At 39.4% G+C, this 27,303-nt stretch overlaps 2 protein-coding genes across 8 annotated transcripts; both read right to left on the reverse strand.

The window, feature by feature from the left end:
- Positions 1 to 1,023: 1,023 nt before the first annotated feature.
- CASP10 (caspase 10) lies at positions 1,024 to 12,766 on the reverse strand. Of its 5 annotated transcripts, none has more exons than XM_041403307.1 (8): positions 12,635 to 12,766; positions 7,744 to 8,094; positions 7,502 to 7,601; positions 6,804 to 6,939; positions 5,862 to 5,950; positions 4,288 to 4,393; positions 3,058 to 3,559; positions 1,024 to 2,538 (listed from the first exon to the last, which is right to left on the reverse strand). In XM_041403307.1, the coding sequence occupies exons 2-8, from the start codon at positions 8,055 to 8,057 to the stop codon at positions 2,358 to 2,360; spliced, it is 1,428 nt and encodes a 475-aa protein (XP_041259241.1). In that variant the 5' UTR covers positions 8,058 to 8,094; positions 12,635 to 12,766; the 3' UTR covers positions 1,024 to 2,357. The 5 variants fall into 5 exon arrangements, with proteins under 5 accessions (XP_041259241.1, XP_041259244.1, XP_041259242.1 ...); XM_041403310.1 differs by lacking the exon at positions 12,635 to 12,766 and adding an exon at positions 9,386 to 9,473 and having other exon boundaries at positions 7,744 to 8,090; XM_041403308.1 differs by lacking the exon at positions 12,635 to 12,766 and adding an exon at positions 9,343 to 9,458.
- CFLAR (CASP8 and FADD like apoptosis regulator) lies at positions 10,766 to 26,624 on the reverse strand. Of its 3 annotated transcripts, XM_041403306.1 has the most exons (12): positions 26,490 to 26,624; positions 24,952 to 25,074; positions 23,058 to 23,485; positions 22,053 to 22,158; positions 20,994 to 21,129; positions 20,731 to 20,828; positions 19,997 to 20,048; positions 19,210 to 19,265; positions 18,168 to 18,246; positions 15,222 to 15,717; positions 14,153 to 14,300; positions 10,766 to 12,890 (listed from the first exon to the last, which is right to left on the reverse strand). In XM_041403306.1, exons 3-11 carry the CDS (start codon positions 23,351 to 23,353, stop codon positions 14,156 to 14,158), a joined length of 1,464 nt encoding a protein of 487 aa, XP_041259240.1. In that variant the 5' UTR covers positions 23,354 to 23,485; positions 24,952 to 25,074; positions 26,490 to 26,624; the 3' UTR covers positions 10,766 to 12,890; positions 14,153 to 14,155. The 3 variants fall into 3 exon arrangements, with proteins under 3 accessions (XP_041259240.1, XP_041259236.1, XP_041259237.1); XM_041403302.1 differs by lacking the exon at positions 10,766 to 12,890 and having other exon boundaries at positions 13,368 to 14,300; positions 24,952 to 25,071; XM_041403303.1 differs by lacking the exons at positions 10,766 to 12,890; positions 26,490 to 26,624 and adding an exon at positions 25,828 to 26,193 and having other exon boundaries at positions 13,368 to 14,300; positions 24,952 to 25,071.
- Between the last annotated feature and the right edge of the window lie 679 nt (positions 26,625 to 27,303).

Here is a 27,303-nt window from a genome sequence, read left to right on the forward strand (position 1 = left end):
CAAGGCGGGACACACAGCTCCTGCACGGAAATGACACAAGGGACAGGATACCAGGAAACTTAATTACCACTTGAAGATCATGATCTTGCCAAGACAGCAACTTCCCTAGAAGACTTTTTACACTAGTTCCACTTAAATCTGTCTATGCAGGGGCTGCACAATGACATAGACAGGGCAGGAGATCTTTCTCCTTTTCAATGCCTTTATTAAAGAGATTCAGCTCAGGTGGGGAGAAATCGACGGGTCGCGCCCACGCCGCCGCTGTCCCCAAGAGTGGCACGGAGGAGAAGACACAACCCTTCCTTAATTCTCTAGGTGGAGAGTGCACACGTGCATGGGTCTGTATGCTACCAGTAAGCCCCACCAGCAACCAACCACATTTGTTTGTTTGTTTGTGTTTGTGACCAGTTTCTTTCTGGCACAGCTCTGTATCACTGGAGTTACAGGAAAGGTGTACAGTGTGGACAGCAGGGACTGATGAATACCTGAGTTGTACAAAACTGACCCACTCTCCCCAAGAGTTGCAAACTTCCATCTCACAACACCCTGCAGGAGATCACTCAGAAATGCCCTAGTGGCTGTATGGCAGCTCCAGTTCCAGCCTGTCCTGCCTTTGGGCTGGTGCTGGTAAGTACCACTGCATGCACCCAGGTATTACACTGTGCAGCCACACAAACACAGCCCTCAACACACAGAAGTGAAATACACTAAATAGTCCAAATTGGGGTAGTGTAAACTGTTTACACAAACTTCTCATGAACAAGGCAGACTTTACCAGTCTTTCACACTTCACAAGGGTGGATCCCTCCCCCCATGGAACGCCAGGCTCAGTAAGCTCAGACTCTTCTGACTGCCTTTACCTATCTATGATTTCACTGGAGATTACCCAGGCAGAAGTCTCTACAGAAAAAGCAGGAGAACATGACGGCTTTCCCTGTCTACCAAACTAAAAATGAAAACAAGATCCAACAGAACAAAGTCAATGGTTACTCCAGACTGATAAAAATTTATTTGTTTCCTAAACATACAAAATGAGTGCATCAAGTCTGAACAGTAGCTGCAAGCCAGAAACCTCACAATTCCATCACAGTGTTCTATATTCCCCTAAAGAATGAAACATTTTTCTTATCTGTGGCATAAATGTGACTTCTTCATTATCATAAAGGGACCATCATGTTTTGGAAAACTGACTGCATTTCAATGTTCTGTGTGATGCAAAACTCCCCTCCTAAAAATAGTGCAAGCTACAAATTGCACCCAATAGCACTAGACAGTACTCTTTCCTATCTTCACTTTAAGGTATTGCTAACTTATATCAATGAGTATTTTGATGAAATTTCACTTCAGCTTAAACCCTAAAGAAGTTAAAACCTCATTGATTCATGAAGCCAAACAAGTGCAGGAATCAGTCAGAAACAAGGACAAACCCTTACCCCAACACAAAATGTTTATCTCACCAAGCTCTTAAAAAGTATGAATTTAACATAGTAACAAACAGGAAAGACATAGGCATATGTAGTAAGCATTTATAACAAAACAAGATGTCATTATTTCAGTTAACTCATAAAAGTCTGTCAGCAGCTTAGTCCATAGGAGCCTTCACAAATTGGCTGCATTTTAGATCCTAAACCAACAAATGATAATTTAAAAATGTAATGCTTAACTAAGTTAATCTGACTGCTGTATTTCAAAGCATGCACATCTTCTACCATAAATCTTCTCAGAAGTGATGTGGAAATAACAAGGTTTCACAGAGGGAATAATAAGCAGCATTTTGGCTTTATTCAGTTTTGGAAAACTTCATTGGATTTGAAGCTTATGCTAGCCATTTGAGGACACTGTGGAACAAATTGCTGATTCCAGTTGGAAACCAGTTCTTTATTAAATTAAATGTAATTTTCATTAGAGATTGAAGAAATCCTTTTCCACATACTACTTAAGGTTTTGTCTTTTCATTCCCACTTTCTTCTCTCTATGAACGTAGCTGGTGGATTTAGAAACAGGATTTAAAATTGTTAACCTGCAAAATAAAACATGATGAGTCTAAACCAGGCCATTAACAATCCTGTTTTAAATATGAAAGCTTACATGCAATCCCTATGCTGTGAGGAAAAACCTATTGTATCTGCAGCCTGTGCAGGTACAAAAATGTTTAACATAGGTTAAACAGTGTCATTTTTCCAACACTGATAACTCTGAATATATAGATGATGTAAACAGCTGGCACATGGATTGTTTTAATTGTGTCTCCTCCAGTTTCACAGTTTGTTTGACAAAAAATTTATAAGGCCTTGAATCGAAGCTAACTGTCTTAAAACAGGTAGTGTGATGAACTGCATTTAAATGAGATGATAAAATTATGTGTATTGAAAGCTTTGATGTTGCTCTGAAGGAGGAGGGGCCGTAGGTATTGGGAATATAAATTTTCTTCTTAAGGTATATGCTGGTTGAGGCATTTGCTTCTTTGTCCCTGAAGGGCTATCACGTCTGGCCACATCTTCATTAACTTGTGTAAGAATTGACAAAATATCTTCACCCCTACAGCCAGAAGGAGAGAAAAAAAAGTTTTTAAAAAATTTATTTATTAGTGAGCAGAAGTGAGCAAGCAGATGGCAATTCACTTAACATCTCCCTGATCAGCTAGAAGAAGATAAGAGTATAAACATGTAAAACACAAAAAAGAAAACACATACTTTTCTCCAAATTTCTCTTTTGTCCTTATTTGAGTCATATTAAAAACAAAAGACCTTTTCTTGCTCTGTCCTGCTTAATTCAACCAAAAAAGAAAAGTAGTGGAATAAAATATTTTAACCTCAATCACTCAATAAACTGGGCTGTCTTAAAGATTATAGATGTGAGGTTTTGAGTGTTTTTTCACAATAAACTTCACATTCTACAAATTACATGTAAGGTGCTAGCAGAGAGTTAATGTAAATTTATCAGTGTGAAATCATCACTTTAACTAATTCCATCCATCTTAGAACACGGGTGGGTGTTCCTAGATAAACTACCTTTGGAGAAGAAAAATTTAATCAGAGCACTAAGTCAAGTATTTACCTTGGTACCAACAATTGTAGCTTGCTGCAGAGGGCCTGAATATACCAAGAACCCTCTGCAACGTGCCGGAAAGAGACACATCCATCGACTGTGGCCATGCCTAGGAGGAAGTCAGCCTCTTCAGGAATGCTTTCAGAAAGAGAAACTCTCTCCTGCACAGAAAAGTCAGGAGTTGGTCCATCAGTGTCAACGTAGACAGGACGCTGTACCTCGTCACCCTGGCATGCTTGGATAAAGAAGAGTTTGGGTTTTGCAGCCAGCTGGGGACATTGTTTGGCAGTGAAGTGGGACATAAGCACGCGGATTGACACAAATCTGTCATCTGTCCCACAGATTGCTCCTGACCTTCCATGAGATAGAATACAACATATAAAACAGTTCCTGTCTTTGTGATCTTTCACTTGCTGCCAAGTTTTCATGAGATTTATAATCTCCCTAGACGTCAGGTTTGTGCAAGTCCTCACATCCAGACCAAGCCATGTGAATACTCTCTCCAGCTGCTCTGTAAATAAATGAGATTAAAGGAAAATTTCAGGCAAGATAAAAACATTTTATGAAGTCACCATGCAAGCTAATCTGGGAGGGGGAAAGACCTTACACCCTGACACTTCTGCAGATTCATCCTCGTACTAGTACTAACTAAAGATTAACTGGAATAGAAAATGATGGCATTAGCTCAAACACAGAGTTCCTGGATTTCTCTAGACAAGCTTACATTGTCATTGTAAGTGAGCATGCAAATGACACTTGAAAACACAAAGAATCTGCCCTTCCCCAGTTTCAGAAAAGATCTTTCAAAACCTTCCTCACATTATTATTTTCCAGTTGCGGTTTTGACTATTAGAGTTCCATTCATAAGAGATAAATAGAGGAAAGAGAACAAAGTAAGAAGTATGCACAGTTACTTGATTACAGATTTTTGCATTGTATTAGGTAGAATGACGGTTTAATTTAGTTTCATTTTAGTTCTTTACTATAGCTGTAGATAAAGGATAAGTAAAAAGTGATTCTTAAAATTATTCAAGAATAATGCAACAGAAAAACCCTGTGGTTACTTGTCTTTTATCCTCTCCTCCCCCACAATACACAAATGACATAATTTAACACATATCAAACATTTCACTCTTTTATAATATTAACTAACCATAGACAATAAAATATAGGGAAATACTACATAATCAACTCACCTGGGGAAACAGATCATCCAAAAATCTCATTTCAGTAACTTACCAGCATCTTTGCAAGAACCCTTCCTCTGAGAACTATTGAAGTTAACATTATTAATAATGAGACAAAATCCTCTGTGTGGTCCATCCATTTTGTAGCTTTTCACAGTCTGTAGAAAGGAGAAGAAAAAAGCTTACTGTTTCAATGAATTTATTTAACATACTCATATTTCCTTAACATGTCTCAAAATTGGAATCCAGAAGTTAGAGGCACCTAAGACTGTGGGCTATTTTTGAACATCTGGAACTCAATGGTGCCTCCCTGTGTGAAAAAAACATCAGAGAAACTCCAAGCACACTGCCACCATCCTATGAAACTGCAGAAGAAGGATTTAGCATCTGGGCTCTCATCTGTATGCAAAAGGCAGGATTCAGCAGCCAAACTCTGCAATCTGAGTTGGTGATGGGGACAGAAGATCCCAACAGCTTCCAATGTCAAAGCAGTATTTTAGCTTCATGGCAGAGGGATCACATTGAAGCTATAGGAAGTTAGACATCTGAGTTGGCTTTTTTTGAGAACAGTAATAAATACCTGGAGTAGGTGATTCATACTGATCCACTGGAAAAGGATGCAAGCAGAACAGAAATCTCAGAAGTGCATAAACCTATCACACTACAAGTTTTTTGTTAAGATTTAAAACTACTTCCCACTTTTGAAAAAAAAAAAAAAACCCAAAAAAAAACCAAAAAACATTTTTAAAGCTGAAAAGAACCAAAACTTCAAACGCCATGTATTTAAGTCCAACCCTGGGTTGAAATAAAAAACTCCATCCACTGGAGTCGCTTCCTCCTCACCAGAGAGCAACACACACCTCCTTTTGTGCATTTTAGTAGGACAAAGTGAAGGCAGCACTACAAGTTCCTTCAGCAGCTCTGCAGCAGTATGAACATCAGGTGATGAAAAGATGTTACAGCACAGAATTTCAAGAAATTAAATAACTATAAACAAATGGAACAATTTGCTCCTTCAACATCTATGGTCATCACAAAGAAAAGGCCAGAAGGAGAATTCAGTGCTGTGGTTAAAGAGTGGACATAAGGCCTCTAAGAAGGGATCTCACAAAAGAGATCTTTTCTCATGTACCAAGACCTCTGCAATAGCTTACTAAAAACTCTTGCCTCCTTTTAATCCTTCTAACAAAGGCTTTGCATGTTGCCCCTTATGACTTCTAATTTCAAGATGCCCTGAGGCCTTTTCTTAACCAGATACAAAAAGTGAGACCTGTGAAGCTCCATTTGTCTCTGTGTCTTGCACATTCTACTGCCATATCCAAAATGTACAACTTGGAAAAATGCAAAATGTTTTGCCTTTATCAGGAAGATAAGAACATGCACAGTGTGAATAACTTCAGAGGTATTATGCCTATTTTGCCTACAACACACCTTTCAATATTGCTAAATTTCTGACCTCCGAGGTTAAAATATCCTTTGAAACATTTCAATTTATCAGTCACATCAAGGAACTTGATGAGACACATAGATATCTCACAAGTCCTTGCATGATAAATGTCATTCAAGAGAGGATGAAAACCTCCCACCCCTAAGTACTGAAAAAGGATTTAAGAGATTGTCTCAAACCTTGGATTCATTTTCTACATTGCTGAATTCTCCATGCAGCTCCAGGTTTAGTTCAGAGAAGCGTTGTGTAAAATTAGCTGCCTTGTTATCTAGAAAAAACCCCAGCACAGATATTTATGAAGAGATGTCCAATTTCTGGATGCAGCAAAAAGGAGTTTAGCTACAATATGTCACTTTTTGTATGTGAAATACTCTTTCACTGAAAGGAATAATTCCTCCATACAAGATAACATGGTCATGTTCAATAGATCTATTATTTTTTGGTTATTTTTATTATATTTATTTTTGTGACAAAGGAAAGGCTTCTATTTGTATCAATATTGCAAAATAAAGATACCCATGGTACAAGGATAGATTCTCCCCAAGACATTCAAATTAATTTTTCATCTGGATATCAGCGTAGAAATTACCTGAATTTAAGAAGAATCTGCATTCTTACTACTGAAGTTCACTTTTTTTTTCTCCTGAATCCACAATAAATCTATTTTTTTAAAATATAAACCCAGAAATCATCTGTATGCTCATAGCCCATGTATCAGACACACATGCACACACAGTTACTCTTGCCAGCCTGTTAGCAGGCAACTGCTTTTATGTAGTGCACATTCACAAATCACAAAGTGCCTTTTACAGGACAGTTGTCATCATCCCAATACTATTACTGGGGAAATGGAGAAGTGAGACATAACTATAAGCAGATTTTCAGTTTCCCAACCTGCTCTATATGTGCTGGGCTGCTCTGTGTGGCCTCAGATATTCCAGCACATCCCTGTATTTCAGGGATTCAGCCAGGAAGTAATGCAGGCTAGGAATTATTACACCAGATTTATGCCACTCTAGCTCCCATTTCAACGACACATATGACTTTAACTTCAGTTGCCCAGACTGATCTACTGCTTCCTGCATTTTAGCAAACCTACTCCTAGACTATGAATTTCTCACCTCTTCCCTTTTTGTAGCAGTCTATTGTCTCCAGGAGATCGGGTGAAACGGTCATACAGACATCCTCCAGTATCTTTACATTGTCTTTAGTTAAAAGGCCCTGCTTTTCCAATGAAGTCAGCAAATCCAAAGCAGACTGACAGCCAAAAGGAGAGAGTAAAATATAATTATTGTTCCTTAGAAATCAAAACTTGCCTCTTAGCCCTGTCTCAAACAATCACATTATTATCTGTTTTGCTCCTTACCAAAAAGGACCAGTCAATTTTACATCACCATTAAAGCAGAAATGTTGCTTCATGGAAAGCCACTGGTTGTGTTTTTATTTGGTATGGTCTTGTTTAACAGATTCACCCAAACCACATTAATGAGTCGTGGCTTCAAGAAGGCTTCATTGCTGTGAAACAGTGCCAATGACATGAATCTCCCTTGCATATGGCTCAAGCAGGGCAAAGATTTGATTTGTCACCTTTTTATACTCTAATGCTAGACAGTGAACTGTCAGTGACTGACCTTGGTATGAGGGACCAAATTCTACTTTTGTCTGTCAACATCTTCCTTCTTGCTATCCCTATGAATACAACCAGCCTATTTGCATATTATGCTCTATTCTGCCAAACACTTCTCACAATTTTCCTTCTATTTCCCGCCTTCCTTCTTCCCTTCCCACCATGTACACATTTGGCTCACTCTTCACATACAAGAATTGTCCATCGCTTTGGAAGATGGCTTTGCAGGAGGAATATGATTTCCTTCAACATCTCACTGGTGATGTTCTCTGACAATTCATACAGCATCTGCCTGTAACAGAGATGCAGTGAGATAAAAGTGGAACAGAAGATGGTATAAAAACAAAAGGCAATTAGGAATTTAAAAATGGAAAGGAAAACAGTATGGCATAGATAGCAGTAATGAAGGGAACAGAATTCCACTGCAAGCTTACCTGTATGGAGATATTCTTCCCTTCTCACTCAGACGTTCTTGTACTTTCTCCTTAGTGTAACCAAGTTTCTCGAGCAAGGAGTGACATCTAATTCTGTATAAGAGTTCAGCTAGCAGGAAAGTGTCTTCTGCATTCAGATAGTCTTGAGCCATAAGGAGCTTGAAGATGTCTGCTGCTGACTTCACGTCTTCTAGTTTACTGAGGCAGAGCAAGTCAGTACAGAGAAATTTCAAAGCTGCCACATCTTCAGTCACCAGATTTTCACTAATAAGGAAAAGCTGCTGATGGAACTTCAAGCTGATATCATTCTCCATGTTGCTGGAACCAACAGCTGAAACAGCTTCTTTCTGTCTGAAAGCAGAAAGCAAACACTAGTTTGTGTATAACACTTCAATCTTCCATACAGCAACCCTTCTACTAAAATTTTACCCAATGGTTGTTTGGAAGCCCTGAATTACCTTTTAATAAATAAAGGTTTTAAATAAATTTGAAATTTACTTCCTTGTCTAAACACAGACCACAAAAAGACCAGATTTGGCAGAAGCTCTGAACAACCCAGTCTATAATTGAAGTTAGCCCTGCTCTGAGCAAAAAACTGTGTTAGATGACCTCAAGGTCTGAATTTTCTTTTCTTTTGAACATCTTCCACATTCAGATCTTTGCTTCTTTCTGTTGTAATGGGGAAGAGTCTCTGCAGTAACTTATTACAACTATTAATGGAGATAGCACAGTGGTTCGTGAATATTCCTTGATCTGCAGTCCAAGAGCTTCTTGTTCTCTGGCTGTAGCAGGAAGGTGTTCCTCTGGTACAAGGCTGACACCCAAGCTGAAGCTGTGGAATCCACAGCCACTCCCAGCTGTAATTTGCTTCCGGTTGTATTTAACATTTGGCATAGAAAAACCCTTATAAGCTTTCCTTAGAAGTAACTGGCAGTTAAAATGTAATAGCACTCAATGCTCAGTCTAAATAGGCTCTGCACGACCAACTCAGGTTTAATAGAGACAAATCTTACTCAGGTTTAATAGAGACTAATCAACCTTGCACTACACCAACTTCTTCCATGTAGCCTAGGCAGTTCTGTTCTGCCCGTGGAAGGTTCAATAGGTAAGAAGGTGCTTCAGTGCCACTGGCTGGTAGCTCTTCAATCTTTTGCTTAGAGCAGTTGGAAGCAAAGGTTTCTGCATGAGGGAGCACAATCAGTGCAGGATCTGCTCGCTGCCCAGGCTTGGCCAGCACAGCCACCGCTGCATCGGGGCATCGACACGGAAAAGTAACCAATCCGCATCTCTGATGTATGCTTTCAGATATCGCCTCAGAGAAGGAAAATCGTACTAAATAAGCAGGATAAGGATTGCAAATTTACCTTTTCTTTAAAGTTTTTCAACAGACTGGAGCACTGCCCCAAGGGTTTAAATATAACGCGAAGCCAGAGCGCCCGCAAATGCCGAGAGCTCAGCCCGCAGGCCACGTGGGGAGGAATATCCCGGAGGCCGCGCGCAGCCGGGAGCCAGCACACAAAAAGAGAGCGGGAGTTTGTTAGGCTCGGGAGATGGAGCCTTCCTTCGTTCCCTCTCCATTTCAGCCCCACGTTTTGGTACCTCTTACACGAATTCCCGTCCCGATCCCTCTCCCGGCAGCTACCCGGGGCGGCGGCTCGCGGTCCCCTTCGCGGTCCCTTTCCCGGTCCCTTTTGCAGGTTGCCGCGGGCGGGGCAGGCGCGTCCAGTTCCCGCCCGAGGCAGGAGGCAGCGTCAGCAGCAGGGCGGAATGCGAGATCAGGTGGGTGCGAGGGAAGGAGCGGGGCCACGGTCGGGGAGCGGGGCGCGGCTGCCAGCGCCCGCCAGGGCTTTCACCACGAGCGGTGGCACCGCCCCGCCCCGCCGGGCAAGCCCCGGCCGCAGCCCGCCCGCCACGGCCTCGGGCCCGTGAGCCCGGGGAACGCTGCCAGGGACCGGGAAAGGCTTCAGGCAGCGCCTCGGGTACGAAGTCTAAGTCGTGAGCCGTAATTCGCCTCGCTTTTGCTGCCAAGCCATTTTAAAGCAGGCTACATCGCAAAAAGGCCTCAAACATTTTAGGCACTTTATTCTAACAAATAACAAATAACAAAATTTCCCCGCTGGAAGGAAGCTTGAAGAGCAGTGCTTGTGGGAGAGGGCTGCAGTACCATTTGTATGTGGGCCTGTGTGTCCGCTGCAGTAAAGGCAGGAGGAGGAAGGTGGGCAGACTCTGCTCAGTGCAGGCTCCTCGGGGCCTTCAGCATCTCCGGGGTCACCTGTATCCCCCCACAACCTCGGGTCAGTGGAGACACGATAGAAGTGTCTCCTTGCTCATGCCAAAATTTGTTGTCCAACACACCAAGAGCAGCTGAGTTACCTGCTGAAACTATAAGGCTTGCTGTCCTTTATTATCTCAGCTCATTTTTATAGAGCTGTAAACTATCACAGCCTAATTTAACAAGTTATAGAGGTCTGCAAGATAAACAGATCAAGAATTTCAGTGTTATTCTATGGTCTAGAGTGAGACAGGGACAAGCAGTCTGACTGCATACAGAAATTTTATTCAGAGTATCAGCATGAAACCCAGCATTTGTATCCAATTATAGTGTCTTATTATTATTTCTAATAAAGAAGCTGAAAAATATACATTATTTAAACCAGCCACAGAAAAGCTGTCAAATAATTCAGTACAGGAGATTTAATTTAAATTGAATATACATCATCCACACAGACAGCGGCCTCTTCTCAGCAACACTGTTCTGCATGTCAGAAACTTAAAACTCTGGAAAGCAGGAAAGAATTCTCAGAAACTCCCATAAAAAGCTTCTCTGATTCAGGTACCTGTAATAGGAGCCAGTGTTACTTCTTATGCAGAGTTTAAAGGGGAGATCAGCCATACAACATACTCCATCTACAAGTTCTAGCACAGTAACATCCTCTTGAACATAACTTCTATTTTGCATAATGAGTTGGCAACCACTGTAGTACACAAATATGTAACAGTGCAAAGTAAACTCAATTTATGGCTCAGCCACATCAGTGTAGGTGGCTGAGAAAAAAACATGCAACTCAAGTCAGGTACAAAACACCACTGAATGTCTTGCCTCATGAGAACACCTTCCAAGCCACTTAAAGGCATCACTGTCCATATATAGAGCATATACAGAACTACAAGAAATTTTTTTTCCTGTTATCAGAAATCAAAACCATAATTAAGTGCCAGAGCAGTGACTCTGACAGCCTTATTCCAGCCTCTGACAATGCAGGAGCAGTGTAACTTGTTTTATCTCCTTCAATAATAGGTTCTGAAGACTAGACATTTTGTCAGTCCAAGACCATGAAATTTCACCAGCACGTCACTATCTATGCTCCTGTGCTAACACCCTAAACTCATGATGGATCCAAAATTCTCTTCCCCCTTTTCTTTTGGCTAAAGGATCATTTAACCTGAAATAATTTCACTAGCTGTAATACAGGGACAACTTGATGCAGTCCACACCCTGCATCCATTTCTAGACTCAAATTTTATGTGTGCACTATGGCAAGAAGAGACAGTCCCCATCATGTGTACAGAGGGACACAGAAACCTGGTAAGGGTTTTGGAGAGAAGGCCCTCTGAGGAGGGGTTGAGGTCACTTGGTTTGTTCAGCCTGGAGGAGACTGTGGGGAGACCTCATTGCAGTCTTCACCATCCTCATGAGGGGAAGCAGAGGGGCAGAGGTATCAACTGCTTGTCTGTGGTGACCACTGACAGGACTTGAGAAATGAAACTGTGGCAGGGGAGCGTTAGGGTAGATTTTAGGAAGAGGTTCTTCATCCAGAGGGTGGCTGGGCACTGGAACAGGCTCCCCAGGGAAGTCGTCACAGCACCAACCCTGACAGAGCTCAAGAAGCTTTTGGACAACACTCTTAGGTGCATGGTGGGATTCTTGGGGTGTCCTAAGCAGAGCCAGGAGTTGGTCTCAGTGACCCTGATGGGTCCCTTCTAACACAGCATATTCTAGGAGTCTATTCTATAAGCTATGGGAGAAGCAACGGACAACTGCCATCACAGAAGTCCTGCACAAATACTCACTATGCAACAGGTACAGGGAATCAGCCTGCCTGAATGCTACATCTGAAAGAGGTGTCAAGGCAATAAATACTGCTTAGATGTACAATTACAGATTGCGTATGGCTATGGCTTAAGAATCTACTGAGGATCAGTGTAAAAAATCAGTATCTGACATCCATGAATGCTGCACAATATTTGTCTGTCCCCACAACTCTAGAGGGTTATAACTACTTCCAACCAAGCAACCTGTGGATATTCTCAGTTCAGTTGAAGAAAGAACAGAGACAACTTCTCCCAGGCTGAGCCTGGGAATCTTAGATGAAAGAATTCAAACAATTATTATCTCTCTTTCTGTTTATAGTTATGGTTCTTCACAGCATGTTATTCATAGTGCATAGTGTGAGATGTTCCTACTTTGAGACCAATCCGGTCCCACTTAGCAAGTGAGACTATAAAGTTCGTTACTTCTTGCTAATAAAGATTATTCTTGAGCCTTCTGAGCCACCTGAAAATGGGGATCTTCCTTTCCGTCCCTAACTCAACAGCGTCAGCAGCCACACACAAAGAGTCCCTTCCTTTTCCACTGAAAGGGTTGATTACATGAGCCTCTACTTTTCAAAACAGCATTTCTGCATAGTATCTTCATGAAAGCCACATGGACTTTACTTACCGTCTTGCAGTAAGGCAAAGAACATATATACTTCTTAACCCCCAAACCAAACTTGTCACAATACTGTAAAAGCAGAATATATTCCACTGCTAATATTTTAAGTAAATAATTGCATTTAGCATCACTCTAAAACCCCCAACCAACCAGCCCACAAAACATCAACCAACTCACCACATCATTAGTCTGTAAAGACAGCCACTATTATTCTTACTTCCTTTTTCCTGTTTTCTTCTCCTTCCAATATTAATATTGTATTTCTCCTCCGAATCGTCTTTCCCCTACTTGTTCTTCTCTTGATGCTCCCTACCATTTCCCTTCTTGTTCCTGCTTAAAAATTCCACATTTCCTCATCTGCCTCCTCTTGGTTCCACTCTCCCTGGCTTTTGGTTGTCTATAGGGTAGCAGAAGTGCTTTTCAAATGCAAAAGCTAGTAAAGGAAATTGGAAAGTGAAGTTAATCTGTGAAGAAGATCACATATATTAATATTACTTCACATATATTAATATTACTTAGATATATGTAATTTGGCATGACACCTTATTTCTACAACCACAGGAAACGTCTGTTTCACCATTTAGTTTATTTACCAGCCACCACAAGAAGTAACTTCTAAAATTCCATATCTGTCATTTTGTATCCTTCTCTTTTTCCATTAAAAAATTAAACAGAAACCAAGCAGAACACACCAGGACCTTGAATTATTTTCCTGCATAGGAGACTATATAAGGAGTAAAAATTAAATGTTTAAAGTGGCCTACTTTATTGTCACTAAGTTCAGTGACAATAAACTTCAATACAACCCATCCAGGTTACACTGTTATACAAGTAAGCTAGCTGAAGTTTAAGGCAGTTAACTTTTAGTTAGGCAACTGCTACACCGGAGAAAAATTTTTGTATTTAAGACAATTTTTCTTTTTTTTTTTTTTTTTCCACAAGAACAAGAGCTCTTGGGAAAAAATGAATTAATAGAGGCATATTCTTTTTCATAAGCAAAAGCAGTAAGGGTAGGTGTTTAACATAACCCAGTCTTAAAGGTCCATGGCTGCTACATACTACATTTAAATTGAAATATTTTGAAGTTATCTTTTTACAACTACGCCTGGTACAATGAGTGTGAATCATGTTTCAGCTTCCACAAGACATCTGCCAAAATCCCATATTTTTTAAACTGTGCGGCAGATTACTGTAATATAGAGGCATGCAAGCCACAACTTGTTAGCAGAGAACTGGCATTACTGGGTAGGAATGCTGAGACATTTGCCACTACTAGGTGCAGGAGAAAGTAATCAATGTGTTTCAGTGGTTTGGGCTGGCTTATATTTGTTTAAGTATTAGCTGCTAGGAGGTTATGTTGAAAACAACCAATGAAGCAATAAAAACACTTCTGCTTTTTCTTGGAAAACCCAACAGCTATACAGTTTAAATCTCTTTACACTCTGTTTACCTCAGGTATTCAGTAACAAGATATGCTACACTGCTATACAATAGCTACCATTCTCATCCAAGCTTTCAGAGACTACGATATTAAAATACAAGATCTAGTGTCTTAGCACATTAAAATGCTTGTAAATTCCTGTGTTTGGAAGCAACAGGCACTTTAGATACACATGAAATAACAATGCATAAATAAAAGTATGCATTAATCTTCATGATAGCAAATGCTTCTTGTTAATAATTTTAGATATGTACTTTCTAACAGCAGTCAAGTGGGAAAAAAAGTTTCTTCCTCAGTGTATGCTGGAGCAGCAGTGAGTATTGTTGGCTTGGGTCAATGGTCATATTCCCATCATAAACTTTTTTGTTCAGTTCCATATGGATAGCCAATATACAGAGTTTCCTGCAGCAAAAAAAAATCAAAAGCATTCCATTAGAGAATGAAGCATGACACCATTTAAGAATTCACAAGAGAGAAGATAACATCAGACTTGGCATGGAGAAACTTTGCAATTTCAGTCTCTACTGCAGAGGCAAGACCTCTAACACACAAGGCTGCACATGCATTTTGAGCCAAACTCTTATGACCCAAATCATTGCTGTGATATTAATTATTCTAACATGATGATCTGTGATTTCATGACAAGGCTTTAGGGTTTGTAAAAAGGTACTAAATGTCAGCACTGCAACTACCTTGAATAACAGTTGTTAGTTCCCTGGTAGATCAGCTGTATAAATAAAACCTCTGTAGGCAAGTTACATATCCAAATGTATCTGACTTTTGTGCAGGTTCCTTTTGATCTCTTTAAATAGACAAAAGTTTTCTGACAGTTTAAGTTCAAAATTACATATTGGCAATCAACTGGCTCTGTGAGCAAAGGGTTAATTAAATTTAGAGAAACTAGAAAATTCTTCCCTCTCTACTGCCTTTGTCCTGAACTTAAGCACTGACCATTTATATTTGCAAGCACAGCTCTTCTTCATGGTACATGGCAATCCTCAGTTTAGCAGAAGCCTGTTTATCTTGGAGAAGGAAGATTTCCAATCCTGTCTAAAGCACTGAGGTACATTATCCAGGACAGGTTCTTCCCTTCTCACTCTGCAAACCCCAGTGCCATAACTGTAACTTTAACTTTACACTGTAACATCAGAAACTTCACTCCTAATTTAGGCTACCTTTCTGCGCAACTGTGTGAGGACATTTGTCTTTTTGACTATGACACTGCAAGAAAACCAGATGGCTTGAAAGTTAAGGTTTCTCATTCTCCATGAAAATAAGCTATCATCGAAAAAGGGTTATTTCTTTCCTCTTAGCTTAATTTACCTTTTATAAGGATTACGGAGTAGCTCAGCCAGACAACGCAGATAATATGAGGGTGAAGTTGGGGATTGTTCCAGTGTAGACACATCCACCTTGCAATGACTCCAAAAGATGTCTGCTGTATGGGGAATAGTGACTTTAGCTCTGATATTCTCAGCATTCCCATCGACTTCCAACAGACTGGTACATTCTTGCTCATTTTCTGGCACAACGTAGCTCTGAATAAAAAAAAGCTTCGGTTTTCCTAGGAGTCCAGGACATGAGTCTGCTGTAAAGTATTTCTTTATTTGTTCCAAAGGGAATCCAGAAAAGGTGTGGTCTGTACAGAAGATGCTCTGGGAGTTTCCACGGCTGACCAATATGCAAACGAAGCTGTCACAATTTTTGTGTTTCTGCCACCTTGCAACTTCAAGCAATGTTTGATTCATGGAATTCATATTTAAATATCTGTGACAATGAACATCATAGCCTAAGCCTCTGAAGGTCTCTTCCAACACATCTGAAAGAAGCAAGATGTAATTAAACCAAGGCACACCAAGGCTCAAGCTCAACTATATTGAATTGCAATATTTATAGTGTTTTTCTATTGAAACTAAGTAATTTATTTTATTACAATAATTTAAAAAATCAGGAGTACTTGGTGTTGATCACAGTACATTACATACTTAATAGAGCTATATGCATGTTGTCTTTCCTGTGAGCTACATGTTTTATGACAGCAGAGACACTGTGTATCTGTTTTGTATTTTTACAGACACATGCTTTCCTTTAGAGCCAGTATTCCAAGCTCCTAAGACTTAAAATATAAGGCAAGAAAAAACACACTTGAAATGATGAAGAGTGATGTAAATGCCTTACACACACATAGGAAACTTAAAGACAGCTGTCTATGACTTCAAAAGTTTAACAAGCCTTAATTAGCAGGGGCTGTTTCAGAGGTAATGGCAGTAAAGCAGCTGTACTACAACACTTTTCTCCCCAAAAAGCCCATAGTGAACACAAGAAACCGAACTCAAAACTTTCCTCAGCAAAATAAACTGTATATACAAACTCCACACTATAGTGAGGTGATAAAAAATAACTACAGTTTCATTCCAGTTCTGTTGGTTTGATTAAATTTTGTAAAATAATTAAAAAACTGTCCAGACATTTTTAATTTGAGAATAGAAAGATACAGCTCCCTTATTTTATGCTCTCAAAACATGCTCTCAAAATTCAGACTACTCAGTATCACTAAAGTCTAGCAGTTACACCTCAATGAAGCCCTCCATCAGTCAGGGGGTAGCAGCAGTACAAAATGAGAATTACAGCAGTGAGAATGCTTCTCCTGTAATGTCCTGATCTCACTGGTACACGCACATACATGCACAAATACAAAACCTGGTGTCACCTTAGTCCCCACACACACTAACTGTCACATTTTAGAAGAACCAACTCAAAAACTTAGAGCTGACACCTTAGTTAACAATTAATCAGAAATTATACATGGCCTTGGATAAGCCTTGGATACTTAAAGGCAAGATACACCACAGCATTACATGCTGCAGCCTGAGATCAGAAACTACCTATTTCTTCAACACTAGCCATCTGCCAACAAACCTCCACTGATTTTTCAGCATCTCCATTCTACATAAAACACTAGCCTTTTCTCCCCTCATCGTTTACAATGTAAGGATTAAAACTGATTTCCAAATGGAAAAGTCAAAAGCAGCTATTTACAAAACAGCAAGGTACATTTCAGTTTGAATTCTATAATCATTTGATAAATTCATGCTGTTTACACTGGGCATTATAAAGTGTTGTAATTCGTGATCCTACAGTATCTATTACTGGTTCCCCTTCCTGAGATTAAATCTTGGGACAGCTACAGATTCTAATGGATGCCACAGATACAATTTCTAATGTTTTTCCTGCCCTCTTCTTTTTCTTCTTTTTCTTCAGTGTACTCAGACTTCAGAATAGTGTGGCATAACTACTTCTGCCTTTCTTGCAAACTCCTTTAAGCAATGCCCTGTCTCCTCTGATCTCACTAGCACCATAATGTACTTCAGTGCAAGTCTTGCCTTCTATCATGTTAAATGCTGACAATGTGACTTTAAACATCAGAGATACAGACTTCCTGTGTGTGAGCTCCACAACCACTGCCCTTCAATTACATCAGCAATTCTAAGTTAGTTCATCTGCTGGACCACTGCATTTGAGAAAACCAAAAGACATGCCTGGAAAGCCTCTCCTTCCCCTACATCTCCCAGCTATTACAGAACTGGCTGCAAATACTTTCTTCATTTTTATTTTTAGCCTCACGTGTTACAGCGATTAGAGAGTGAGGAGTGTTTTTGATTGTGCAAAGATCTAATTCTAGGATTCTACAAAGGCAATCAGGAAACTCCCACATTTCAAGTCATGTCAGTGACTACACTGACAGCAGTGGTGACACTTTCAGTTTCACTGTGGTGACACTTTCAGCTAAACTGTGCAAGATAGAACAGAAGCCCAGGTGCATCATTAATAAAGGACCTCATGGCTATTCGAAATCTCTGGTGTCCAATATGATTGTACTTCAAATCCATAACAGTTTTGGTTTTGTTAACTGGTGGGAAACACTACCATCTCTGCCAATAACCTGCTGTATGACTGTATGACTGCTGTAAGCCTAATTTTTCTGTTGGTTACTGAACATCCTTTTTGTCCATCCCAAAATTCAGTCTATCCTCTTCCAAGTTCTTTCACTCAGAGATTCTGCACCAAAAAAACCAAACGTTGTCTCCAATAATTAGGACAGTTGGCTTTAACCTGATGTTGTCCCTTCCAAGTCTTACTAGAATTGGTAGATTAAATGACTGGGACAACACTATCCTAATCTGACTGGTAAATGTACATTATATTCCTTATACTAAATTCTTCTAATTATCTGAGATTAACAAGGGACTGAAAATTCCAGAGACTTACCAGTGTCATTGCCAATACAATCTATTATCAGGCATATTCCTAAAGGTTGACTTTGCATTCTGTAGGAATCATCAGACATCTGAGAAATGTGAAAGGACAATTACAAAGTCAATACATCACTTTCTCAACTTTTAGACCATATTAGTTTCTCAAATTTTGTGGTATAGATACATTAAATAACATTCTGTTGTTTTCCACCAAGCAGCTAGCAGAAATCTGTCTACTGGTTTGTAATGTGTCTTATCTACACAACAAAAAATCAGGAGAAAGGGACTAGTGATTCTTTTCCCTCCATTTCTAGTATAGGCTTAGTTTTTCTGTCCTTGTGTTATCCAATCTCATTACCATAAAGATTCTTAAACAGAAACTAAAACTGTATAAGCTTCATACTGCCAACACAATAAATGTAGAGAACTTTTGTGTTCCTCAGGTGTGCAAGCAAACACTGCTCATCAAAAAATTTATTTCCTTATTTAGTGGAACAACCTCCTTATTCCTAAATAATCCATAATGACTTTATCGCAATTCCTCTCCCCTCTGAAGAAAATTGATTAAAGCAAATCAATTTGCTACAGGTTGGTTCCTGGACTACAGGAGAACTAGTGAAAAGAGCAGTCAGCCATCCTTATCATTAATACCCAAAGCATGTCTGTCTTCTGCCTCGAGAGCAAGGGGTAAGGAGGGAATCAACAACAAAATCTACTGCATGGAAAGAAGCTCTGTGATTTCTAGTGCATGTGGCAAGAGTCTGAACTTCAACAGGTTTTAACTTGGCCTCTTCTAATAAATGTACGAGTTCTGAGTGCACATCGTATATACATGCATTTTGCACACTGCTGCTTCCAGAGTAGCAGCAAATAATATATATTTAAAATATATTCTGCAAAACCAATTCACAGAACCTGTTTATGGCTGAGTATGTACCCACTGTTCTGTCTGCATACAATTCAAGGAAATCTCAAAATGAAACACAAAGAAAACTAAGGAAAATACTCACAGAGATTTTATTTATTTACATGCAAATATATACACAAGAATGTACCTTATGTGGCACTGATCCTGACTCCTCAATGGACATGTGAAGTGGTTCTGCTGCAGCTAAAACATACAGAAGTATCTCAGTATGTAAGTACCAGTGATATTTTTTTAATCACCAGATCAGTTATAAAGAGGAATGTATCAACTTCAGCAAAATTCTCACCCATCAAAACCTCTTAGTTTCTATGTATGCTACTGAAGTTTAAAAATCCCTATATTATTCACCTCTAAAATGTTATCTGGATTTCATTCTACATTGCTTGGGACTAGAAGAAACAATGAATCTCTTCTACACTGAAAGAATTAGCCAACTAATTTTAAAAATGACTATATCTGAGAGGTATTTGGGATTTCCAGAGAAAACACAATACACATGGAAATATTCAATGCACAACTTCCTGGCTGGCCTGGTGGGCAGTTCACTGCTGAACTGACACAAAAACTTCCTTCTCCAGAGCTAATGGGCAGAACTGCACTACACAGGACTCCAGAGCTGGCTAGCCAGTTTTATCCATGGTTTTACTAATAAAGCATTTATTCTGTTAAGAAGTTTTGACAGTGGAAGCTTACAATTTTTAAGAATGTTTTAAGATGCGGCAGCACAAGCAAAGCAAATACAAGACAAAACAGTAAGGCCAGGCTCAATTCTGAGAGGTAGCAAACACTCTCTGCTCCTGATGATATTAACAGGATTAGCCATGAACACAACTATCAAACAGCAGTCCTTTTGATGTAGTGAAATTCATCATTTGGCTCTTTTAGATTATCAAACTTAGATAAAATGCTCTTACCCAGAGTAAGACTTGATCCATTTTGTAATTTTTCTGTGTTCTTATTCTGAATCTGAAATTAAGAAAAAGTCATAATTTTCCTATTCTCCTTCAAGAATTAATAAACATGTTCCAAAATAAAACAGAGTAGTGTTTCTTCCTCAGTAAAAGGATATTTTAGATTCATTTCTATCAGCTAAATAAAATTCAACATAACAGTTGAAAAAAACCTATACTAATACAATATCAGAGCTACCTCAAATATAAAGAATACTGCATGCAATAGGATTTGATGACTTTTCAGATACTGTGATATCTTCTTAAACTGAGTTTAAAACAAACCACAAAAAAAGAAAACCCTGAAAAACTCTTCTTAAAAAAGCTATCATTTTCAGCTTCAAAAATTAAAAGCTACTTTCCCTGAAGGGTCCAGAGGTACAAAGATATGTTTTGCAAAGAACAGTCAAAGCAAAACTTTTCACTCCACAGTGTAATGCAAAAAAACCTTTCAAGATACAGATTTTGTATTTTCAACTAAAAGGAAAAAATTCACCTAAGTCTTTTAAAGGGTATCTTTCTCAGGCAGATTTAAATCAGACCCTAAACTCAGCAAATAACAGGAATAACAGAAGTAAACCAAGCAATATTTTAGTCACTAGTCATCTCTAATTCCTCAGGCTCTGAAAGATGGATCTCCTTTTAAAGTCTGGCAATATTTAGAAATAAAGGATTTATTTCAGTTCTTGTATACTTACCCCTGAATGATAAGGAGGATCAATCAGATTGAAATTAGGGAGAGAGGCCTGATGAGCATTTATATAAACTGGCTGAGAATGAACAGAGGACACTGAAGCTGCAAATTTAACAGAAACACAAATACACCATATTTCATCATTTTCAGTTTTGAAAACCTAAATCTATGAAGAATGCAAATGCCCTTATTTGTAAGTCATAGTTTTATCTTCAGCACATCTGACTGTTGCTATCAAGAGTAACCAGTGAAAAAAGAGGATCTTACCTTCATGTTTGTACTTCTGAATCTTCCTAATCAAATCTATCCTGTGAATACTTTGAAAACAGTTCTCTATCAAATCCAGTTGATTAGGAGCCACCAAATTTAGCTTCTCCAGCTCAATTATAAGAGCTAGAAAACTCTAGAATAGCAACATAAACCCAAACACATCAGTATTTTTTTCTCCACCAGATGTAACAAAGCAACACAGAAAATACTGTGGAGAGGTCATAAAGGCTGTATAAACAATTAGAGACATTACACCTTCCAAGAAAATTATCTGAGAGACATACGAATACTTGATATTATCACAGGAGTACTAGAAACTACAAAGTGATATTCTTAAAAATCAATCTTAAATTTTTGAGAAAACAGTTTTGCATTTTGTTTTTGCTACAAACCCAGCGACTGCCAATGTCACCTCACATGCCACAAAGCAGGAGGCAAGAAAAGCTTTGGGAAATTCTCAGGTCCTCTCTACTTCTCTGACTGAAGATAGAAAGGGAAAAAAACCTCAAAGGAAGAAGACAGAAATCTTCAGTCTTCTCTGCACAGTGGCCAAGGTTTCTGAGTACTCTCAACTGAATTTCTGCTTTCTCAGAGGACTTAACAAAAATATTCAGAACGCAAAGGTATAAAGATATAATTACAATATATGTGTTCTTTTATAAGTGAAGCAGAGCACAAACAAAATGACTTTGTAATTCAAGATACAGTTCAAGTGGTTATTGGTTGGAAATCATTCTTATATGAACTTTCAGATCAGAAATACTGAAGAAAGACTTCTGTAAAATGCCTGCCCATGAAGTACATTCAACCACCATACATTATAACAAGCACTGTTCCCTCTTACTTTTTACTAGTTTTCCACAATTCTTTCCTTGAATTAAAAATCAACAAAATGAAACAGAAGCCACAACTCCTTGTCTGCTTCCTGATGTTTGTGTACTCTTGTCTCAATACTCCGTGCAGTACTGACTCCTTTCCTTTGCTGTCTAGCTACACTTTTTTAACTTTAATGTCTCTTTACTCCAGAGGAGAATGCCAGAATTAAGGAAAACATACCTTATCTTTTGCCATTTTCATACGAGGTGCATAATCTCTGAGTAGAAAACCAAGAGAACCCACTTCATCTTTTTCCAGATTTTCATTTATCTCTACCATTAGTACCCTGAAATAAAGTTGAGATATTTCTAAAGGATTAGCTTGCAGCAAGATTCCTCCCTTTCCCAAGTACTCAACTTCTCCCCATGTTCCAGTCTTAATCTAGGATTTCTAACTAAGAAACAGGTGAAAAACATGCCCTGTTTCAAGATCCAATTATAAAATACTCTTGCAAATCAACACCTGTATTTTTCAGACTGACACTGTAATAGCCACTGTTAGGAAAACAGAAGTTTCCTTAATGTTTAATAGAGATTTAGTGAGAGAATGAGACAACAGAACATATCCTTAACTTTTTAACCTGTTAGATACAGGGTTTTTATTTTAGTGAGAATTTAATACAGGAAAATCTTCCTTAGAAGTACATGGATTTGTTTATGAAGTCTCTCAAAGAAAATAACTGGAATTTCTTAATTTAAGCCTCTCTAAACTAACAAGTTTAGAGTAAAACAAGCAAGAGAGAGGTCCCTTGAGAAAAGTTATACCACGTGGCTATGTCCCCAAAGCAAACCAGAAAAGAAAATATGTCTAACCAATTATATTCCTTTAAAGTGTCATTTTTAGCTGCTAATCTAGAACTCTACAAACATCACTGGTTTTATTTACAAACAGACAAATTCCTTAAATACAGATGCTTCTAATGCCACGACTAGTAAGAAAATACTTAATTCAGGGACTAAACATTTATTTTTATTATAACTATAGATATAATGTCCTTTTCTGCTTTTCTTCTACTTTCAATAAATATTCTCTGAATCTGTGAAGTATTAAATAAATAAACAAATATTTTAAAATGAAAAAAAAACCAACTCACCCATACTGCCCCCCACCCCACACACAGGCAAAAACCAAACCCCTTATATTGAACAAGACAGCATAGCTTTAAATCTGAAACAGATGTATTACCTGTACTCAGGGATAAGTCTGAGACTCCTGGCAAGGTGAGCTTCCACTGTTGCTTTCTCTGTCTTCAGGATCCTCCTCAGCAAGTCAAACCTCTTAACTCTGTACAATAGCTCAGACAAGCCAACAGGAGTCAGTTTCTCTCTCTCATTCAAAGCCACCAAGATCTCTTTAAGATCAGCAGAGGCCAAGTCAGGAGCAAGGTCTCGGCACAGGAAAACCATCATCTCTTCTTCTTCTTTATCCAATTCTTCTTGAATCTGATGAATAAGGAAAGCTGGCACTTGGCACCGGGTCATCACTTTGTTGCTGTTTCTTTAAAATTGCCTACTGGTTTTTAAACTGGAAACCAACATGGCATGAAGCCTGTGTCTACCACAGCACTTCTCTTGTGTTCATTCTTAACTAGGTGCATTTCTACAAAGGCAGTTCTGTGGAAGAGAATTAAAAGGCAATAAAACAGTGATCTGCTGCACAAGTTCACAGCTAACTCTCCTATCTGAAGTATTTCACTTTCAACTAACACTACACAGACCTCCTTTATTCAAGGGACTCTCCCAGTTGTTCATTACAAAACTAAAAGTATTTGGACGGTCATACTAATCAGAAAGACATGTAAGTTCTTTTTAGAGTAAATTACCTTGACATGAGTCTGTATATTCCATAGGAAGTGAAACAAAAGTCATCAGCTTGCTGATGAGTGGTAGATTAAGTATTTCTGACAGCTCTGCCCTTTTCCGAGCAACAATGTAACATGAAATTTTAAAACCACTAATTATCTGTAAATTCAAGAGTGTGTGGTTTTTCTTATTGTTAACATCATTTAAATTGATTCCAATCTGGGGTTAAAAGGATTTTCCACACACACCCTCCATGCTCAAAAAGATTGAAAAGCCACTCAAAGAAAATACTCCACCCTTAAATATGCAAACTGGTTAATTCTGAAGGTATAGATAATTGTTTAGTTTAGTGTTCCTTCACTAAACATTCATGTACCATCATACGGAAAACTGGAATAAAAATTCAAACCTAGAAAAACCCCCAGCCTTGTGATTAACAAAATCAGTAAGGTGCTGTGCTCAATTTCCACTGCCACCAACTACGGAAATTCCATCTAACCTCCTCTGACCTCCATTACATACAGGGAGAAATGGCAGATGAGCAAACCTAAAGACAAATCTTAGTCCTTCTACAGAGTTTGATCACTATACTGCAGAGTTTTATTTAAACCATACTGGAAAGCAAATGTTATCCTTTTGTTACACATTCTAGAAGTTACAATCAAAAATGTCACATACTGTGTCCATAATTAAGCAAGTGAGATAAATTTGTGTAAAACAGAGGAACCCCTCATGCACTGTAATGTGTTTTGGAAAGTTTTCTATCAGAAGAAAAGCATATTTATTGCTAGCTTATTTTCAATCTAGCACCAAACACTTTTGAGAATTCTATAGAATGACACTGTTCTCATGACATAATGCAGTCAAGGAGGGGGAGGCACAAGCACCCTCATATGAAACTATCTCCCAAGTACATTCAGCTGGGACTTTCAAAAGAACTTGAAGTAATAGTTTAACTCTGAAGTGAAACAAGAATTTAACAACTTTTGGTCATTTTTGGAAATACCAGAAAAACTTTTTAACTACTCCAGTTAATTTTTATCTAGTCTTTTAAAACTAGTTAAAAAAACAGAGGAAGGGTGTGTGTTAGGGAGGAATTTCCCACCGAGCTGGAATTTCAGACATGCAGAATTACTATTTATACATTAACTTAAAAATAATTTGCCTTTAAAACACACATATGAATCCTCTTCTATTGTGAATTTCCTTTATATACAATACATTACATGCTCATTATAAAAAAATGCTGATTCTACTCAGTCTTGAAATTATCTTACCTGTACGTAAAACTGTTCACAACAACACGGGAAAACTGGCATTTGGCCATTGCCAGATCACTGATCCAGCACACATTGGTTTCCATCCAGGATTTTCCAGTGATTACATTAACTCATTCTCTGCTGGACAAATGTCAAGATCACAAATTACTGGGGGGGGCTACTTCCTAATTTTATGGGGGTGGGAAAACCAAGTAAAACAACCAAGGGTCGTTCTTCAGTATGACTGCAGTGAACCAGGAACGGTGCTCTAAATAAAAGGAAAACCAGCCGTGCACATAGCATACATTGGGTGAGGGGAATGAGTAAGAGCAACGGGAAGTGATTTTTTTAGTATAAACTAAAAGAGTTTGTAACTTTGCAGATCACTTCACCAGAAGAGATAAAGAGCATAATGCTCCACTCTTCCATCTGATCACCCCTTTTTCAAACATCACAGATAGTTATTATAGACGCAAAAGTTAAGGAAAAAAAGCAATCACAACAGAAACCCAGCAGCCTAGCTTTTGATTATCTGGACTCTGCAAAAAGAAGACTTAGTGAATGTAAATTCTCTACAAAGAGGAGAGAAAAATCAGTTTATCTTCTAAGACAAAATAAAAAAGTTCGTAGTCATCAGAGAAAACGCTGCCTCAATAATTTTTGTTTTCATGTGCATGTCTAATTAGGCTTTTTTTTTCAATATGTTTGCAAAGGAGCAGGAAATAACATACTAAAATTTCACACTAAGACACACAAGGCTCCAGTTAACTCCTTGCTGGCATTTTGTATCTTGAACCTTTCACAGTCATCTTTGCAGCAACAAAACCAGGATATGACACCAGTGGGTGTCGTTCTGATTTATGAAATTATCTTTCTTTCACAAGACGAACTCACGTGGAAGACCCGTGCTGGCAAGGGAGAGCAGAAGATGACTTGGCCGTTCCTTGTGCTTCCTCGGCTCTTCACTGTTTGAAGAGGTGGCGGTGGTGGAAGGACTGCCCTTGGCGCCAGGGCCACCTGGCATTTTTCAAAGCTGCAGAGAATGCTCCACAGCTTTTACATTTCCCTACTTCCTCACTGTCCCACGCCCTTCAACAGGACTTGTGCAACGTACTCAGGAAAACCAGGGAATTTCTGTGGGAATCACCGCGTTCCTTCCTACGCTTGAACAGTTTTCCCCCGAGGTAAACTAGTATGAGCAGGCTAATTTGTTTTAATACCCCAGACCTCCTAATTAAAAGAAAACAAAACAAACCACCAAAAAAAAAAAAAAAAAAAACCCCCAAAAAAAAAAAAAAAAAAAACCAAAAAAAACCCAAAACCAAACAAAAAGTGCCCAACTACTAGAAGTGGTTTATGCAGATTTCCAGTCATTTTTCTAAGTGCGTCATTTAAAATCACACTCGGTTTCGGTTCTCACCACGAGCCCAGGCCGAGCCCGGGCCCCGCTCGGGGCGGACGCGCCGGCTTTGGGCCGCCCGTGCTGAAAGCGCACGGTGGGAAGGGAAGCGTGAGGGAAAGGAGCGCAGAAAGGAGCGGGGGAAGGTAGAACGCACCCAGACGCGTCGGGGAGGTCTCTACAGCAAACAGGTCCGGCATTTGGAGCAGGGAGGAGCTGGGGCGGTACCGGCCCGCTGGCAGCCCAGCGCCGGGCCGGGGCGGGGGGGAGCGGGGAGGCAGGATGATGGTTTTAGTTTTGTTTCCGGCTGTACCCCTGTAATCAGGGCTGAACACACAAACCGCCCCACAGCGGATGGAGGCGGGACGGCGCCTGCGGTGCCTCCTCCTGGCATGGAGGCTACGCGGGGCAGCGCTGCGAGGGGAGGCCGTGGCGGTGCCGAGTTCAGCATGTGCACAGGCTGTGCTTCTGTCCTGCTGCTGCCGTGGGGACAGACAGAACGGCTCTGTGTCGGCCCTGCGAGCTACGAAGTAGTAGCAGGGCTTTCGGTGAGCGGTTCCGGACCTGAGGTCAGTGTGGGCACGTGTTTTGGCAGTAAGTTTAGCCGGAACCCCTTGTAGGGCTCATGTCTCACTCTGAATTTGTTCGTTCACAGTGAGGATAATGTACACCCGTGTGAAAGTTCTGTGCTTCCTGGTGTATAATCTTAAGTAAATATTGTGTAATACCTTGTTCCTGAAAACTGGGTGTTGCTATTCCCTTGACATAAACTAGCAACTGTCATGAAGCTATTTACTGCGGGATGCTAGCATTGCAGCTGGAGCTGCTCTCCAAAAGGCCAAAAATCTAAAATTTTTCTGAACTAGACAAAAGCCACCTCCATATATGGTGAAATCAGACACATGAAATCCAGCTCAATGGATTTCAAAGCCTTTAGGAAACAGTGAGTCATTTTTTTGGTGCTGCTAAAA

This window comes from Onychostruthus taczanowskii, unplaced genomic scaffold (assembly GCF_017590055.1).
Source record: "Onychostruthus taczanowskii isolate IOZ18803 unplaced genomic scaffold, ASM1759005v1 scaffold20, whole genome shotgun sequence".
NCBI classification, from domain to species: domain Eukaryota; kingdom Metazoa; phylum Chordata; class Aves; order Passeriformes; family Passeridae; genus Onychostruthus; species Onychostruthus taczanowskii.

Bases quoted from the DNA above. Each gene is read 5' to 3' on its own strand.
- CASP10 (XM_041403307.1), bottom strand. From the start codon at position 8,057: ATGGAGAATGATATCAGCTTGAAGTTCCATCAGCAGCTTTTCCTTATT. The intron at 4,394-5,861 runs GTTTGAGACAAT...TCCTTTCTACAG, and splicing joins ATGTAGAAAATGAATCCAAG to ACTGTGAAAAGCTACAAAAT. The intron at 2,539-3,057 runs GTAAATACTTGA...TTCTGGCTGTAG, and splicing joins CTACAATTGTTGGTACCAAG to GGGTGAAGATATTTTGTCAA.
- CFLAR (XM_041403306.1), bottom strand. From the start codon at position 23,353: ATGACCCGGTGCCAAGTGCCAGCTTTCCTTATTCATCAGATTCAAGAA. The intron at 20,049-20,730 runs GTAAGTATACAA...TCTTAATTTCAG, and splicing joins ATCCTCCTTATCATTCAGGG to ATTCAGAATAAGAACACAGA. The intron at 18,247-19,209 runs GTACATTCTTGT...CACATTTCTCAG, and splicing joins CAGGATCAGTGCCACATAAG to ATGTCTGATGATTCCTACAG.